Source organism: Cricetulus griseus (assembly GCF_003668045.3).
Source record: "Cricetulus griseus strain 17A/GY chromosome 1 unlocalized genomic scaffold, alternate assembly CriGri-PICRH-1.0 chr1_0, whole genome shotgun sequence".
Taxonomy (NCBI): domain Eukaryota; kingdom Metazoa; phylum Chordata; class Mammalia; order Rodentia; family Cricetidae; genus Cricetulus; species Cricetulus griseus.
Window position 1 is genome coordinate 252,495,661 of NW_023276806.1, and position 15,044 is coordinate 252,510,704.

Genomic DNA, 15,044 nt, shown 5'->3' on the forward strand with positions numbered 1-15,044 from the left:
ACGGACGCTGTCAGAAGCACAGATCGTAGTCACCACTTTCAGTGGGCCTGCAAGAACCCCATTTCCCTGACCCTGGCAGATCTAAGCAAGACGCAATATCAATGAAAAGGAACATGTTATCTGAACAGGCAGTGGGGGTGGAGCTACTTCCTGGCTGTGCAACCGCACAGATGGTGCTTCCTACTGAATAATTAGCACAGCAGGGAACCTGTTTGTGAATGTGGTCAGATTTTAACCCCCATTACTAAATCCAGGCCTTTGAAACAGCTGGATTTTTACCAGTTTCTCATAGTAAGATGTTAGCATTCATACTACAATATTCCCTACTTCACCCATGGGATATAGCCCAAGACCCTTCATGAATGCTTAAAATCACGGGTTTTGCTGCATTGTGCGTATGCTGTATTTTCCCTACACATACTGACCTAAACTAAGGTTTAGCAGCTGGACACGGCAAGGGATTAACAACAGTAACGAAGAATAGAGTGACTGTAGTAACATAATATAATAAGGGGGGTTGTGTGTGTGTGTGTGTGTGTGTGTGAGTGTGTGTGTGTGTGTGTGTGTGTGTGTGTGTGTTCTTTCTCAAAATCACTGACTGCATTTTCTCCTCTCACGATGATGTAAAGTGATGCAGTCCTCCCTGATGAAGTAAGGTGAGGGTGGAGGCTACTGTAATGTAGTGCTCAGCCACTGTGGAAGGAAGTTGTGTGGTGCAGTACAGTTGGTCTGATGTGTGGGGCAGCAAAGCACATGGCATGGGCAATCTGGACGAAGGGCTGATTCCCATCCTAGCTCCTCTGCAAGTTGTCTTGCTAGAGAAGTCAAGAGATTTCGTCATACTACTCAGACTGGCACACAGCTGCAAACTTAGGACCTATTCTCTCTAGAAGTTCAGTGACTGACGATAACTGGAGCTACAAACAAAGGTATTTTTTTAGGAAAAACAGGTCAAAGACAAGTCTACTTTAAATGTATGCCATACTTACCTAGCATTTAGCTACAGACATTTATCTTTTTGTTATTTTCCTCTCCTTTGAAATAGATCAAAGACATTCTGAAAGGTTCCCTGCGCTTCAACCAGAGCCAGCTGGAGGCTGAGGAGAACGAGCAGATTACCATCGCCGACGACCACTACTGCTCCAGTGGCCAGGACCAGAGAAGCCAAGCTCCTCGGGCCTCCAAGCAGGTACAGGAGCTTTGATGAATACCCATGAGAATGGCCTTTCATGGAGGTAACCTGAGTTCTTCAGGGTTCTGAACAAGGCAGTCCTGTCAAAGTACTTCAGCTGTGAGGGAATCAGCCTGGGCCCTGGCTGTGCACTATATTCATCGTATGACAAGGACACTAATGTCTCTGAGAGTTGCACAGTGACAGTGTGGCAGCACTGGCCTGAGCCTCCCTCCGGCCACCCTGTGAGATGACAGTCGGCTCTTCTCCCCAGTCCACTATCACTGGAAGGACTCTGTAAGCTGTCCCAATGCTGCCTGAAGTGAATTTCTCTTGGATAGATCTCTTTTTGCCAAAATCATTCCTGACTTCATGGGGAAGAACTTCTCATTATTGACGGCCTGCTAAGACAAGGGATCAATGAGTGACCCCTGAGAGAGGCAGAGGACATCCTATGGAATTTACCATCACATATGGTTGTCTCTGTGACATTCAGGGTTTTCTTTTGGCTTTGGTTTGTTGTTGTTTCTTGATTTTGTTTTTTCACAACTCTTTAAGTCCATGGAGCACTCTGAGGTTGAGAGCTATAGCTGCTGATTTCTCATGTGCCAGCACCCTCTGTGAGTCGTTCTGACTAGGATGTTCTGGCTAGAGGGAGCTTGGGGCTTCCCAAGCTCCTTGTGTGCTCCATCCAGCTGCTTATCAGTAACAGAACAAGAAAGGCACAAAGGCTGGCTGGTCAGGTGCCCTGCACCCCTGTGGTAAGCCTGTAGCTCCTCCAAGTGGCTTACCGTGTGTGCATTGGCAGCCAGAGACATTTTAAGTGCAGCAAATGGTTAGTAACTCTCAGAGATTTTTGTCCTGCAGCATTTTTTACATGGTCAACTAAAAAAAAAAATCATTTTAATTTTAAAACTGCCAATTAAAAGTAGCTGATGGGTCTATGTGCACCAGTCTTCCTGTGGCCTCTGCTGCTCTTTCTGTTGTGCAGACAGAGGCACCTATGCTCCTGTAAAAGTCCTCACAGAAACCAGCAGACACACCAGTCTAGCTTGTCTGTGCAGCCCACTTGCCAGTCCTCCCCTGACAGCTTGCCCCTGGCCTGCACCACCCTCACCAGTGGGACACAGTTATGACCTTTTGAAAATGTTGTTTATTTGCAGTTTGTTCTGTGACTTTAGCTGTGCTCTCTGAGCCAAGAATCAAAGGTGGCTGCAGATTCTTTATGACAAGGCCAACGCCACAGGTCTCCCCTCGGGTGTCCTCTATAGCACCGTCTCAGGGTCTCAGGGACATTTACTGCCTTGAGCAGTTTCACAGCCCCTTTTCTATTCTTCATTTCCTATCGCTGACACAGAAACCTCTGTTTCCAGACTGTTACATGGATCATAAAGAAGACAGAGCTGAGCTGAAATCTATATGGGCACTTTTCCTAATTCCAGTGCCCAACTCGGGCCAATTTCTTGAGCCCTTTGAAAAGCTCAAGTTCTCAAGGGAAAGTGTTACTGCCTCAGTGGGCCTATGGGAAGAGACCACTGTGTACCCAACCTAGACAGAACTCTTCATATACTTTTTTATTTTATATACCAACCACAGCTTCCCCTCACTCCTCTCCTCCCATTCTCTGCCCCCCTCCTTTCTACCCTGCCCTCATCCACCCCTCAGAAAGGGTAAGGCAACTCCCATGGGGAGTCAGCAAAGCATGGCATATTAAGTTGAGGCAGGCCCACCCACCCCCCCATCAAGGATGAACGAAGCACCCCACCATAGGGAATAGGTTCCAGAATGCCAGCTCATGCAATAGGGACAGATCCTACTGCTAGGTCCCACTGGTAGGGGCCCCAAAACAGTCCAAGCTACACAACTGTCACCCATATGCAGAGGGCCTAGGTCGGTCCCAAGCAGGCTCTCCAGCTGCTGGTCCAGAATTCATGAGCTCCTATGAGATCAGGTCAGCTGTCTAGAGAGAACTCTTAACCACAGACCTGTTCCTTCCCACGAAGTGCTTCCTTGGCATTCATCAGGGGCCTTCTCTGAAGAGGCTTCTTGCATGTAGACAACAGTATAGCCATGCACTGTTTATGATCCAGGAAGCAATATAACTGAGCTACATATCTGTCATGGTTTTAGCACTACACCCATCAAGCAAACGAACCTGGTACTGTGCCATCTGGCCACCTGTCAGCCAGCAGTGCACTACTTTGGGTCTCCAGAACACTAGAGAGCTCGTGTGGGGTGCTCACTGTTAGTGGCTGCCCAAGTTTTTGTTGCTGTTCATTTTTTTTAACCTTTGATTAAGTATGATGTCCATTCTTGGGACACAATATATAATGGCTTACAAAAACTGACTGATCCTCACTCTTGCAGAGGACAGAGCATCTGAGTTAACATCCACTGTGACTCCACAACAAATCACATATTTAGGTCTGACAGACCTAAAGCAATAGCTTTCAGCTCCTTAAGCTTCATAAAACTCGATTATACTGTCTGTCCCATTGAAAGAAATCAGTCTCTTTCCCCTGCAACTTGTCATTTGTGGGAGTTTGTGAGTAACTACATTTGAGAATCCATGCCCAGGGTTCTCACCACTGCTGCTGAGTTTTTAGAATGCTGACTGACCACTGCCAGCACTTGTCTGAGCTAAGGCTTTGTCCTTGGGATGTTTGAAAGCTCCGTGCACTCCTGTGTCTTTAAACAACCTGCACTTTCTCCTTAGAGACCTTTAGCCCTTTGCAGATGTTTTAACTGAATCTCCATAGACAGGCTTTCAGTTAGGACGTTACAATCTACATATTGTGGCAAAGTTCTAATTCTCCTCGAGTCTTTACCCAAGATTTCTCTCAAAATGGTAGCGGACTTTCTAAATCCCTGTGAAAGCACTGTCTAGAAATTTTTGTTGTGTCTGTCTGCTCATTTAAAATCAACAATTACTAGGGCCCAGAATCCAGGAGGATGCAAAAAGAACGTCTTTTAAATCCAGAACTATGGAGTACTTTCTGTCCCAGGAAAGTTCATAGGGATCAGGAACTGTAGGACACATGTTCTGCCCAGCTTCTTTTATTGCTGAAAAGCCTGTACAAACCTAACCCCCCCACCCCCAACCTGGTTCCTTAACTGCCAGAAAGGTGATCCTAAACACTGCCTGAGAAGCTGCTCAGGAGGCATTCGAGCCATGGACTCGCTGTCCTTGAGGCCAGCCCCTACTTTGCTGTAACAAACTCTGGAAGCCACTGTGGTGCTTCGAGCTGGTCCTGCTTTGTCTTGCACGCAGACCTCAGGCTTGACTTAAGGGAGGGTTTGCAGGCCTGCTGGCACTTACAGAGAGAGCACCATGAGCTCAGTTCCATGAGCACTGGGAAACTGTGTATTCACCCTTTCTGAAGAAAAATTGTTCTGTTAATCTGGCACTCAGGAACGAGTGGCTCAAACATTTGAACCCACTTCACAGTTTAGAGGCTTGCGGCTCATGTCTCTTGTCCTGCTACCCTTTATGTTGCATTCATTCCTGGACAGAGTGCCTCAAGAGCAGTCAGCACAGAATGCATGGCTCAACATTGAGTAGACATGCCTTTTCCTCCATAGCTGCATCTGTGATCAACCCAGGCTCCTTGTGGAAATCTGGTTTGCGCTAAAGGGAGCCCCATGGCCTGTGTTCGTCTTCTGCAAGAAACTGATGGGCTTGTCCTCTGGCCGCCCTCTAAGGGAGCAGTCCCTGGCTCAGGGCAGAGGACACAGGTGCCGTGAGGACCCTGTGTCAGCATGCCATGCATGCTGAGGTAAAGTGTCCCCTCACCTGGTGCTAGATGGTCTTAGCAAGATTATAACTTTGCTAGCTAACTTTATTTTTCCTATACAGGGTCTCACTATGTAGAGCAAGCTACTGGAATTAAAAGTGTGAGCTAACACACCCAGTTAACCCCAAACCTTTACATGTGCCCATAGATATTAGTGTCCGTCAGCAATAAAAATCACTTAACATTTTGTAAAGGGCAAAGTAAATGTGGACTAAATCGGTGTTATGTATTTTCCACTGAACTTTGCTTTTCTTGATTTTCCTGTTTATTTTTCTTGATTTACCATTTATTGCTGGTACCTACCAGTTAGCATCATTGCTCCAGGAGACCCACATATTAGCTAAGACCCAAGATTAGCTAAGTGTGAAATAATAAAATCACCCCAGATGTAGTAGGTCACATTCAAAAGCCAGCTTTGTGAGTCTGCACATGCCACCCCACCTTACCGTGACCCCAGAGTAGAGATGCAGCCTCACCTTGTCTCATAGATGTGACACTTCCAGGGTGGCACCTATGGTCTGGTGGCTGCATCCTGGGCCTGGCCCTCCCACAGGATGGACACTGCCTTTCCTTGCAGCTTGTCAAACAGGAGCTTGAATTCCATCTCGTGTGAGGCAAGTGTTTGGTTTCTGAGGGCTCAAAAGGCAGTGCTGGCTCTGCCCCACCACCACATGTCGGGGCTTCAGGGCCTTGGAGCAGCTGGACCAGTCACCCATCTTTCTAAATGGGGTGCATGGCCATGCCACTCCCAGGCCTCTGTGCAGTGTTGTCCTCTCTGCGGTCACCATCCTTCTCCTCTGGTTTTACTTCACAGGCCTCTTCAACGATGCCAGGGTGCACAGGTGGAGGGACCTCAGATGACTTCATCCTGGTTTCCAAAGAAGATGAGGGTCGCAGTGCTAAGGGGGCCTTCTCAGGCCAGTCACAGCCCCTTCTCACCCTCAGAAGCACAGCGGGGAAAAGCAGAGTGCCAACCTGCTCCCCGCTGCTGTTCTCAGACCCGTTGATGGGCCCAGCCTCAGCTTCCTCCAGCAACCCAAGCTCCAGCCCTGATGATGACAGCAGCAAGGATTCTGGCTTCACCATCGTGAGCCCCTTGGACATCTGAACACAGGGACTCCACTAGTAGAGACCCTGCTGAACCAGTGTTTCTTTCCCGGCATGCATTTGGCATTGGCACAACCCATTGGAACCCTTTGGAAAGAGGCTTCCTCTTTTCAGTGCACTGTGTCCAGGTCACCTGACCTGTGACCCTTGCTCTGACTTAGAGCTAGGTCAGGCACACCCACGGACAGACAGACCAGACACAACCCATCCACCTGTCTTCCATTCCCTCCTCCCCAGCAGCTCTGTCAGTCACACTTAGAAGAAAAGGTGGCTGAGCCTGTGGAGATCTGGCAGCCAGCCTCACTCCTGGCTGGAGTCAGGTGAACTTTAGAAGCAGGGTCTCAGATTAGGACCCAGACGCTGCTCTGACACAAGTACATTTCCTAGGCTGAATAAACTCCAGCCACCACTGCTCCTCCCAGAACAACTGCATTTCACCTTCTAGAATCTCCACAGTGAGGCAGCTGTAACCTAAGGTGGCCTGTTAAATGATGAAGAGAACCACATTCACACCATCCAGGGCCAGACCCCCACCTCCTAGAGAACATTCCAGGTCCCAGAGGATGCAGGGCTCCTACTCAACCCTTTCCCACTTCAGGCACTGCTGCAAGGACGGGGCTGCCTGCCCCCTGCCCCACCTGGGCTGCAGAGGTGTGGCACCCCTCCGCTGTTGGCAGGGCACCACAGCTTCCCTGCAAGAAGGACTTTCTGTGCCCGAGCAGGCATTCTGCCTGGAACAGTGGGGATTGTTGGCAGATCCAGCACCTGTTACATCTGCCTTCTCTCCCTCTCCTCAGGGCAGCAGAGACCCTGAGAAGTGTCCCCGCTTCATGCAGACAAGTATGTTAATGTCATGATGCTCACTCCATCTTGGAAAACGGGGACACTCAAGTCATCCACTATGAGGATTTGTCCTTGGCTGTACTAGACAGTAGGGCTGATGGTTCACACGGTAGCAAGGGTTAGCGGGGCCAGATGATGAGTCCTCTCAGCAATCTGAGGAGGACTAGTTCCATGTCCCATGAAGACACTGTTAGAACCAGGGCCACGATGTGATGAACATCCATCCCCTGAGGGAAGATTGCCGTCAGCCACTTCACAAAAGGCCTGACTTAAGAAGGCATCAGTACCCTTAGACTTAAGGTAGAAAGTATCAACTCTTTCCTCCAGGCCTGCGACAGTGCTCCCATGTTCCCAGCTAAGGCACTGTCCCCAACATTCCCTTTGCTTTGAGAATACAGGTCATAGCTGAGTGTTACTGGCTACCCACAGGGCTGATTCCTTGCCATTTGAATGGGCATTTCATAGTCCTTAACCTTCCTGCCCTGCCCGTACCCCCCCCACCCCCATCCCCATCCTGTGCTTGCGTGGGTGCCACCTGTTTGCTCCTGGGTTCACACAGATGTTTCTGTGGTCCCCAGTCAGCCGCTCTCTGCTTGGAAGAAACAGGACTGGAGAGTGATGTCGTTCTTCCTTGTTGACCATTGCTTCCCTTTCTGTTGCCTCCATTGATGGTGCGGAGTGCATTCCTTCCCTGTTACTGTATCAGGTATTTCTGTCTAATTCACATTGTAAAATCCTTGATATATACAACTTTTTTCTTTAACCACAGAGTAATCATCAATTTTAATCACTCACATTTTGATCATAGCAGCTAAATACAGTTTTATATATATGCCAAGCTTAGACTTTTTTATACGTGTCTGTTTCATGCAGTCCTCTTTGATCAGATTGGAATTGAGAGTTAAGACATGCCTGTGTGCTGCACAGAGGGTCACAGACTGGCCTTGTCTTACAGGTGTGCCAAGGCCGTGGGGCCTTCCTGACTTAGTTTGCCAAAGATGACCTGCGCTAACTGCAACTTGAAATGACCACACTGCCAAATGAGCATAACTCTAGAACACAGCCACCTCCCTGTGACCTGTCTCCTCTTGTAGGGTTGAATCTCAGCACAGGGTTAGCTGTGCTGGACAAGCCTGCCAGTGCTGCCTTTAGTGTCAGGAGAGCTGGACAAATGCAAGCAGTCTCCTAGCCATACCCTGCCATTGCTGGTGTAGTTTGCTTTTGTCTTTTAAAAGCTCTCCCAGTGGCCACCACAGGATAACATGAGGAGCACCTGTGGCCCTGCACCAGCTAGTTCCATCTTTCCCCGTGGGGACACAGCCCCGGCTTCTGCCTTTATCCAGAGCAGGAGCTACTGGCAAATGGGAGCCTGGAGAAGAGGCTGTGGAGAACTGTCAAGCCTTTTCACTGGTCAGATGGCTTCCTCCATGCTAGGCTCAAAGCCTTTTTCTATCTGGTAAGAAATAGCAAGTTCATATTTGCAGATTCATGGCCATATTGGGGTGGAAGGTGTACTTGTGTTCATGAGGCTCAGTTCGTGTGGTTAATGGAACCTCAGCAGTACCTTGGTGTCCTCATGAGCCTTCATGCTGGAATTCAGACTGATGTAGGGAGTGACTCCTCATTTGGTAGTCGCCCCATGTGTTCTAATAAAGGACCATTTAGAACTGGGTGAACATCCACTTCTTCCAAGAATTTAGCTCTGAGATCAGGCAAGCAAGGAAGTGCCTGGCCAGGTAGGGCTGGCGCTAGACATGGCTCGACCTCACCTCACCTGCTTTGTTTTCCTTTGCAACATGGGCATCGCCTCCTGAGATTGCTTCCTTACCTGCAAGATACCACCAATGCTGCTCTACATTTGTCAGCCCAGCAAAGGTTACACAGGTTAAGACGTCTGAAGCACAGCCGTGAGTGGGTGGCAGAGCCATTCCAGCGCTGAGTGTGGTTCTGGAAGTGCCCTGAGGGAAGAAGTCTCCGCTCCCATAGGCAGTGTGGATTGCAGAGGCCTCTTGGTGTGGTACCCACCCTGAGGCAGCCCTGCTCAGACGTTCTTCCAATACAGGTTGCCCTTCCCTCCCCATGTCAGTCTCCTGTAGCACAGGGTTTGCCACAGGGGATCAGAGCACTTAACATTTTAAATGACACCTAGGAAGAACAAGGGGGGTAGGGGGTTGCCAGTAGTTTAGATGAAGCCAGGACACCAGCAAGTGAGCAGTCACTTGGCATATGCTTAGGCCTATCTCAGCAGCTTCAGGGTCCCAGCCTAGCCAGCCCCTGATCATAGCAGCCAATAGCCATCACGGGTACAGGGACTAGCTCAGCCCAATTTCTCCAGGCTAATAATGGTCACGTGTGTCCAAAGCGCCTCCCCCTCCCCAGCTGACCAATGTTACAGGAACTTCCTCCTGCCTAGCTCAGCTCTCAGCATCACGCAGAGGATCTGGGGTTTGAACTCTACACCTACCTTGGGGAAATCCTAAACCAGTAGTGGCTGTTTGCCTTCAGTTAGGCTTGTTTTGCTGACTCCTTCCCTATTGAGCTTCCTCTGGCAACTCCATTCTTCAGCTTCCACACTAAAAGTTGATCTTGGTTTAAAGGGAGAGGCTGAGGGAGGAAGCCAAGGTAGCACTGTGTGAAGCTGTCAGGCAAGGCAGGGCTGCCCATGCCCAGAACACAGGACACAGGACACAGGAACCATCCGAAGCCAGGCAGCGGCTCTACAGGTGAGTTTAGGCCAGCTGGTCCCAATGGAGTTGCTTCTGGCACTCCCAAGTGGAACACTTTGACTCTGAAATTTGCATCTGCCAGCCAACTTCAACTTTGAACACATCTGTTGTCACATGGACTAGGGAACAGACAATATCCCTATATGGAGGGCTCCTTCCACATCTGCCCATTTGTGTCTACAGAGATGAGATGCACCTGCATACCGTCAAAGAGTGAGGCTGCCTGTGTGCTGAAGAGACAAAACAGCCCCTTAAAATTCCAGGAAGAGCAGAAGAGACATACTTGCATTAGGGAGAGACACCTAAAGATGAAGGAAGACCAGGTGAAAGCCTCCATCCAGCCTGCAGGAGGGGCAGGAGTGTAGCGTAGGTGAGCCACCCCTGTAGTAAGCTGCGTGCAGGCCTACTTCCTGCTCAGGAAATGCCAGGCACTGGTGGCAGGGTAGCCTCATAGCAGCTACAAAGGCGGTTGGTTTCCCACCACAGGCCCTTGCTGTGAGGGACTTCACTGAGAACTAGTGCAAGCATTCAGTAACTCGGTGGAGCACACTCGGACCATAGTGGCCATGTCGGAATTCTGACTATAGTTTAGAACACTGAGGGGAGATGGCGGTGGTGGGGCACACCTTTAATCCCAGCACTCAGGAGGCAGAGGCAGGAAGCTCTCGGTGAATTCAAAGCCAGCCTGGTCTACAAAGGGAGTTCCAGAACAGCCAGGGCTGTTACACAGAGAAACCTTGTCTAGAAAAATCAAAACTGAGAAAAAAAAAAAAAAAAAAACACCTAAGGGGATGGGGCTGCAGTGGGCGACATCTTCCTACCACAGAATTATGACCAGTTAAGACCGCCATGCAGAGGTGGTCATTTGCCTCAACCTTCCCTCAGTGTCTATGGCCCCCAACATGGCAGAGCCAGCTCCTGCCTCCTTGTTCCAACCCCTGATCCATGGCCACTCAACTGCCCAAGCCAAGCCCTGCTTGTCTATGTCCAATTCATAGGCTCCCTGTCAATTAGCCCATTGTAAATAAGGCTATGTTTGGCCAGTGGCCTTGCACCCCTAGGTCCCCAGTTATATCCCAGGCAGACTAACTGGTGGAGGTGGTTTTAAGCTCTGGAGAAGGGCGGTTATGTAGTGTCTTTCTCCCATGCCCAAACCAGCAGGACTCACGCCTGAGCTGTCCTGAGGCCACAGGTCTTGTCAGCCTTCCCTCCCACTGCTGAGTGTATCCATATCCAAGTCAGCAGTCACCATGAAAAGATGGGTCTCTAGCTTTTGGGAACTTGCAGTCTAACCAGCAAGATTTAGCACTCAACAGATACACAAATGGGACACGGGCAGCAATGATGGGGCAAGAGTCCACTGCTCCAGGAGCATAGCACAGGCCAGAGGAACACTGGGTATCTCTGGAGCTTCCTTTCCCATCTGTTTGGGCTGGGATGCTTGAATTGCCAGCCATGCAGCAGTGCTGTGTGTGATTATACCTGATTGTCACCACATAGCTCACGGGTCAGGGGCTGTATAGCTGTCTTAGACGCTTGCTCAGCCCTCAGGCCCACAGCTGGTCAGTGAGTCCTGGGATGCCAGCAGCTCCTAGGCACCAAGTTCAGAAGCACCCATATAGCAGCTCATAACTAACTGTAATTCCAGTGCCAGGGGACCCGACACGCTCACACCAACATACATGCAGGCAAAACACCAATACACATGAAATAAAAATAAACCACTGAAAAAATACTGAGACTTAAGAAAGTCAGGCTAGCAATGTTTGAGGCATGGTGTTGTGACAGGGCGGGAGCTGCTGGCTTCTCAGAATTCTGTTTCTCAGAGATTCAAAGAAAGCCTGTGGCAGGCCCTGCAGAGAGGCTAACCACAAGGTCACCTAGAGGTGGCCAAGAAACAACCATACTTCACTCCTCTGAGCCGATCTGGGGACTAAAGCACGCAGAGTGCAAACTTCAGAGCCACCCCTCCTTGGGGTTTGGTCAGCCAGGAAACGGTGGCAACCCTCCACAACCCATCATGAAAATGAGGAAGTTGTCTGTCTCACTATATGGGGATTCCATTTAGATCCCTTTTATATACACATACATTTTAGGAAGCTTCTACATTAGTAGATTCTCATATGGCTTTTCAAAAGGCCTTTGGTGTTAGTCGTCCCTCCTATACTCCCTCCTTTCCCTAGTTAATCCTAAACTCCCCCAGCTCATGGACATCCCTCCCGCAGCTACTCATTCTTACAACCTTCTGTTTCAGCTCACATTTAAAACAAAACCTACCATACTATAGCATGGTCATGTTGCCAATTTATGCTTCTGGTACCAAAAACCCAGGAGAAGCACCCGACCCTCCCCACCACCCCCCTGCGACAACCAAGTTGCTGAGTTGACTCTCCTAATGGAGCATTTGTTTCTGCTGGCTTTTGCCACCCTCCACCTGCTGGGCTTCTCCACTCAGAGTACCTCTTGGGCTCAGACTCCTGGGCACCCATCACATGGAAAGGCCCTGTCTCCATCCTGTTACTCTGACAAGTTGTCACCTTGCAGCTGCCTGCTCTTGTCTCTGACGGCTTCTGGAACCTACCACTGCTACAAAAGTCTTGCCTTGAGACAGGCGGCTTCTCCTGCCCTACTGGACACCTATCACATCAAACGGGACACCTCCCCTTTGTGATTTGGGGCATTTCTCTCTGATAAGTCTCTAGGTCTGCTTTGGGACACCCTGGATTGAAGTTCTTGTCACCAGTTCTCTCCTGAAGCTTGCTCTGTCCCTCTTGCCTGTCATCTACCCTGCTAGGCTGTTCTCGGCTTCTTCCCAGAGCCTCCTCACATTCCCCCTGGAGCTGCCCACTGTCTCTGCTACTTAAGTCCCACAGGCACACTTCTCTACACCCTCCTGGGCCCTAAGATACTGGACTCCTCCCTCTGGTGGAGTTCCTGTTAGTGACCTTTTTTTCCTAAGTCTCATCTCAGCTGGCTCCTGTCTCTAAGCATGGGGTCTTCCCAGTCACCATACACCTGTCTTCTCTAATCTCTTTTCCTCCTCAGACTCAGAGGTTCCATTAAGGCTCACTGTCTCACTGCAAACTGCTTGGCCTCATATAGCTCAGTGAACAGTGACAGCACACTCGATTTCCAAATCCATGCAAATTGTAACAACTTCTGTCACCTCACAGTCCAATACCCCCAAAACTCTTCTCTCTAAGCTGTGTCTGCTGTCCTTTGCTGTCTGCTCGCCCTAGTTCCTCCCTCTGACCCCTGCATTCAGGCCTAAGAGATTCAAACATCTTGGGTGTGGATAATATTAAAATTGTTTAATGCTGCCCTATTCTCAAAAAAAAAAAAAAAAAAAAAAAAAAAAAAAAAAAAAAAAAAGCTGGCCCTGAAAGTGGAGTTAGGACACTTCCTCTCCAGACCAGAGCAAGCCTCTTAACTGCAGAATTTCTATGGTGGACCAGGCAGACTGCCCGACTCTGACAGAAGAGCCCAGGGAAGGCACCATGAGTGTTAAGCTTTGCAAAGTGTACTATTTCCAATCTGCCTACAGCTGCTTGTCGCAAACCTCGTGCCTTGGCTTTATTTACTCTAAATTACTTCTTTCTCTTATATCGTTAAACCTTTGCTAAAGTATAAACTTTATGTCAAGATTTGTAAGACTATTGTGTAAACTCTATCTCAGGATTTGTACATTCATTGGGTAAGGTTTAAAAAACCTTAAAAAAATCTTTAGCAAAAAGTTAGCTTAAAACTTTAAACAAAAAGTTAATAGTTAAAAAATCTACAAATAGGTAATCTTAATTTGCTACAGCATACTCTATATGTAACTTGGATTTAACTCCTTTAGGGAAAAAAAGACTTTTTGTTTTGTTTTTTAAAGAAAAATGGGTATGTGTTGATGGGCTCATATAGCCACCATGTGGCTTGCTGCCGGCTTGGGTGATAACCTCATCTGTTGGAAGCAGCCATGCTGCCGACATCTATCTTTAGTAAGGTAAAAGGTAGTACTTGCCATGTAAATTCACTTCCATGAACAAGATGACCATGAGCTGTGATACATTACCTTTCTTTATTGCGGGGCAGTGCACATGGTGGCTGTGAAGGGCGATGGAGCCAGTCCTGTACAGCCAGGCGGGAGACGGAAAAAGAGCCACATGCATGGGTCCCTGATATTTAAAGCCTTGCTACGTCACTCTGACCATGCCCAAGTGTGCAACTTTAGTCACCTGTGCCAGCCCCCAACCGGGCATGGTCAGCATCTCTCCCTACAATTCCCCTTTTAGTCTAAAGAAGATTTAAACTTGACAGTGTAAGTTATCTATAATTAACAACCATAAAGGTGAATTATAAGAAGTTATAATAATCTACTAATACCACATTTTTTGTTGTTGTTTTTTGTTTTTTGTTTTTCGAGACAGGTTTTCTCTGTGTAGCTTTGGAGCCTATCCTGGCACTCGCTCTGGAGACCAGGCTGGCCTCGAACTCACAGAGATCCGCCTGCCTCTGCCTCCCAAGTGCTGGGATTAAAGTCGTGCGCCACCCACTAATATCACATCTTAACTATGTCTATTCCAATCAAACCTTAAAGTCATCTGGAAGAGATATCCAAGCTTGAACACCTCCTTTTCGGTGCCAACATGGGGCGGGCCTCGGCGGCTTGATGGAAAGACTTATAAATGGCGTCAAGACGTGGTTTTACAAACTTCCACATAAAAACTTCACAAAAGCTTAAAACGGGATTTTAGAAGCAAAGAAACAGAGACAAGCACGACTTCTTGGTAGCAGCAATTTCCTGGGTGGTCTCTTTTGCTAGAGACAGCAGAGAGCAGCTTCCTTAAGGGAATTTTCCTGACTTAGCATAAGCGGAAAAACCTTCAGGGCTCTTGCTAACAATCCAATGATGTGTACGAGCAACTGGCTCTCCAAGCCGGCCGCCTGATGCTTGATGGCAGCATAAACCGAGGCAGCTCTCAGTGATAGTGGTGTACCTACCCCTGCCATCTTGGAAAGACAGCACTAAAACAGCCACCATTTTCATTTTAGCTATGTTGTTTAGCAGATATAAGACTTGTGGCTAGAAAAAGATAAAGGTTTACAGTAAAGACAGAGTTAGATGAAGTTAAACCGCATAAAGGTTTAGAGTGCATTTAAAAATATATGTAGGCTTGGTAGAGAAAAGAAAAAGTACAGAGAAAGTTTTTTGTTTAAAAAAAAAGAAAAAAAAGAAATAGAATAGCCGGTGTGGTGGCACACGCCTTTAATCCCAGCACTCCAGAAGCAGAGGCAGGCAGATTTCCACAGAGAAACCCTGTCTCAGCAAAGAAAAACAGGAAGTAAAAGAAATAGAATAATAAAAAGCCATGTAAAAATGGAAAATACACAGAGTGTCTGGATACTATATGCTATATT

The 15,044-nt window shown here is 48.3% G+C and overlaps 1 protein-coding gene across 1 annotated transcript in view; it reads left to right on the forward strand.

The window, feature by feature from the left end:
- The window catches only part of Tbc1d5 (TBC1 domain family member 5), a 433,073-nt gene extending 424,487 nt beyond the window's left edge, over nucleotides 1-8,586 (forward strand). Inside the window, 2 exon segments of the mRNA XM_027394567.2 lie at nucleotides 1,046-1,189; nucleotides 5,780-8,586. Of these exon segments, the coding sequence (XP_027250368.1) occupies nucleotides 1,046-1,189; nucleotides 5,780-6,073 (438 nt within the window). The 3' untranslated portion in view covers nucleotides 6,074-8,586.
- The last annotated feature ends 6,458 nt before the right edge of the window (nucleotides 8,587-15,044 follow it).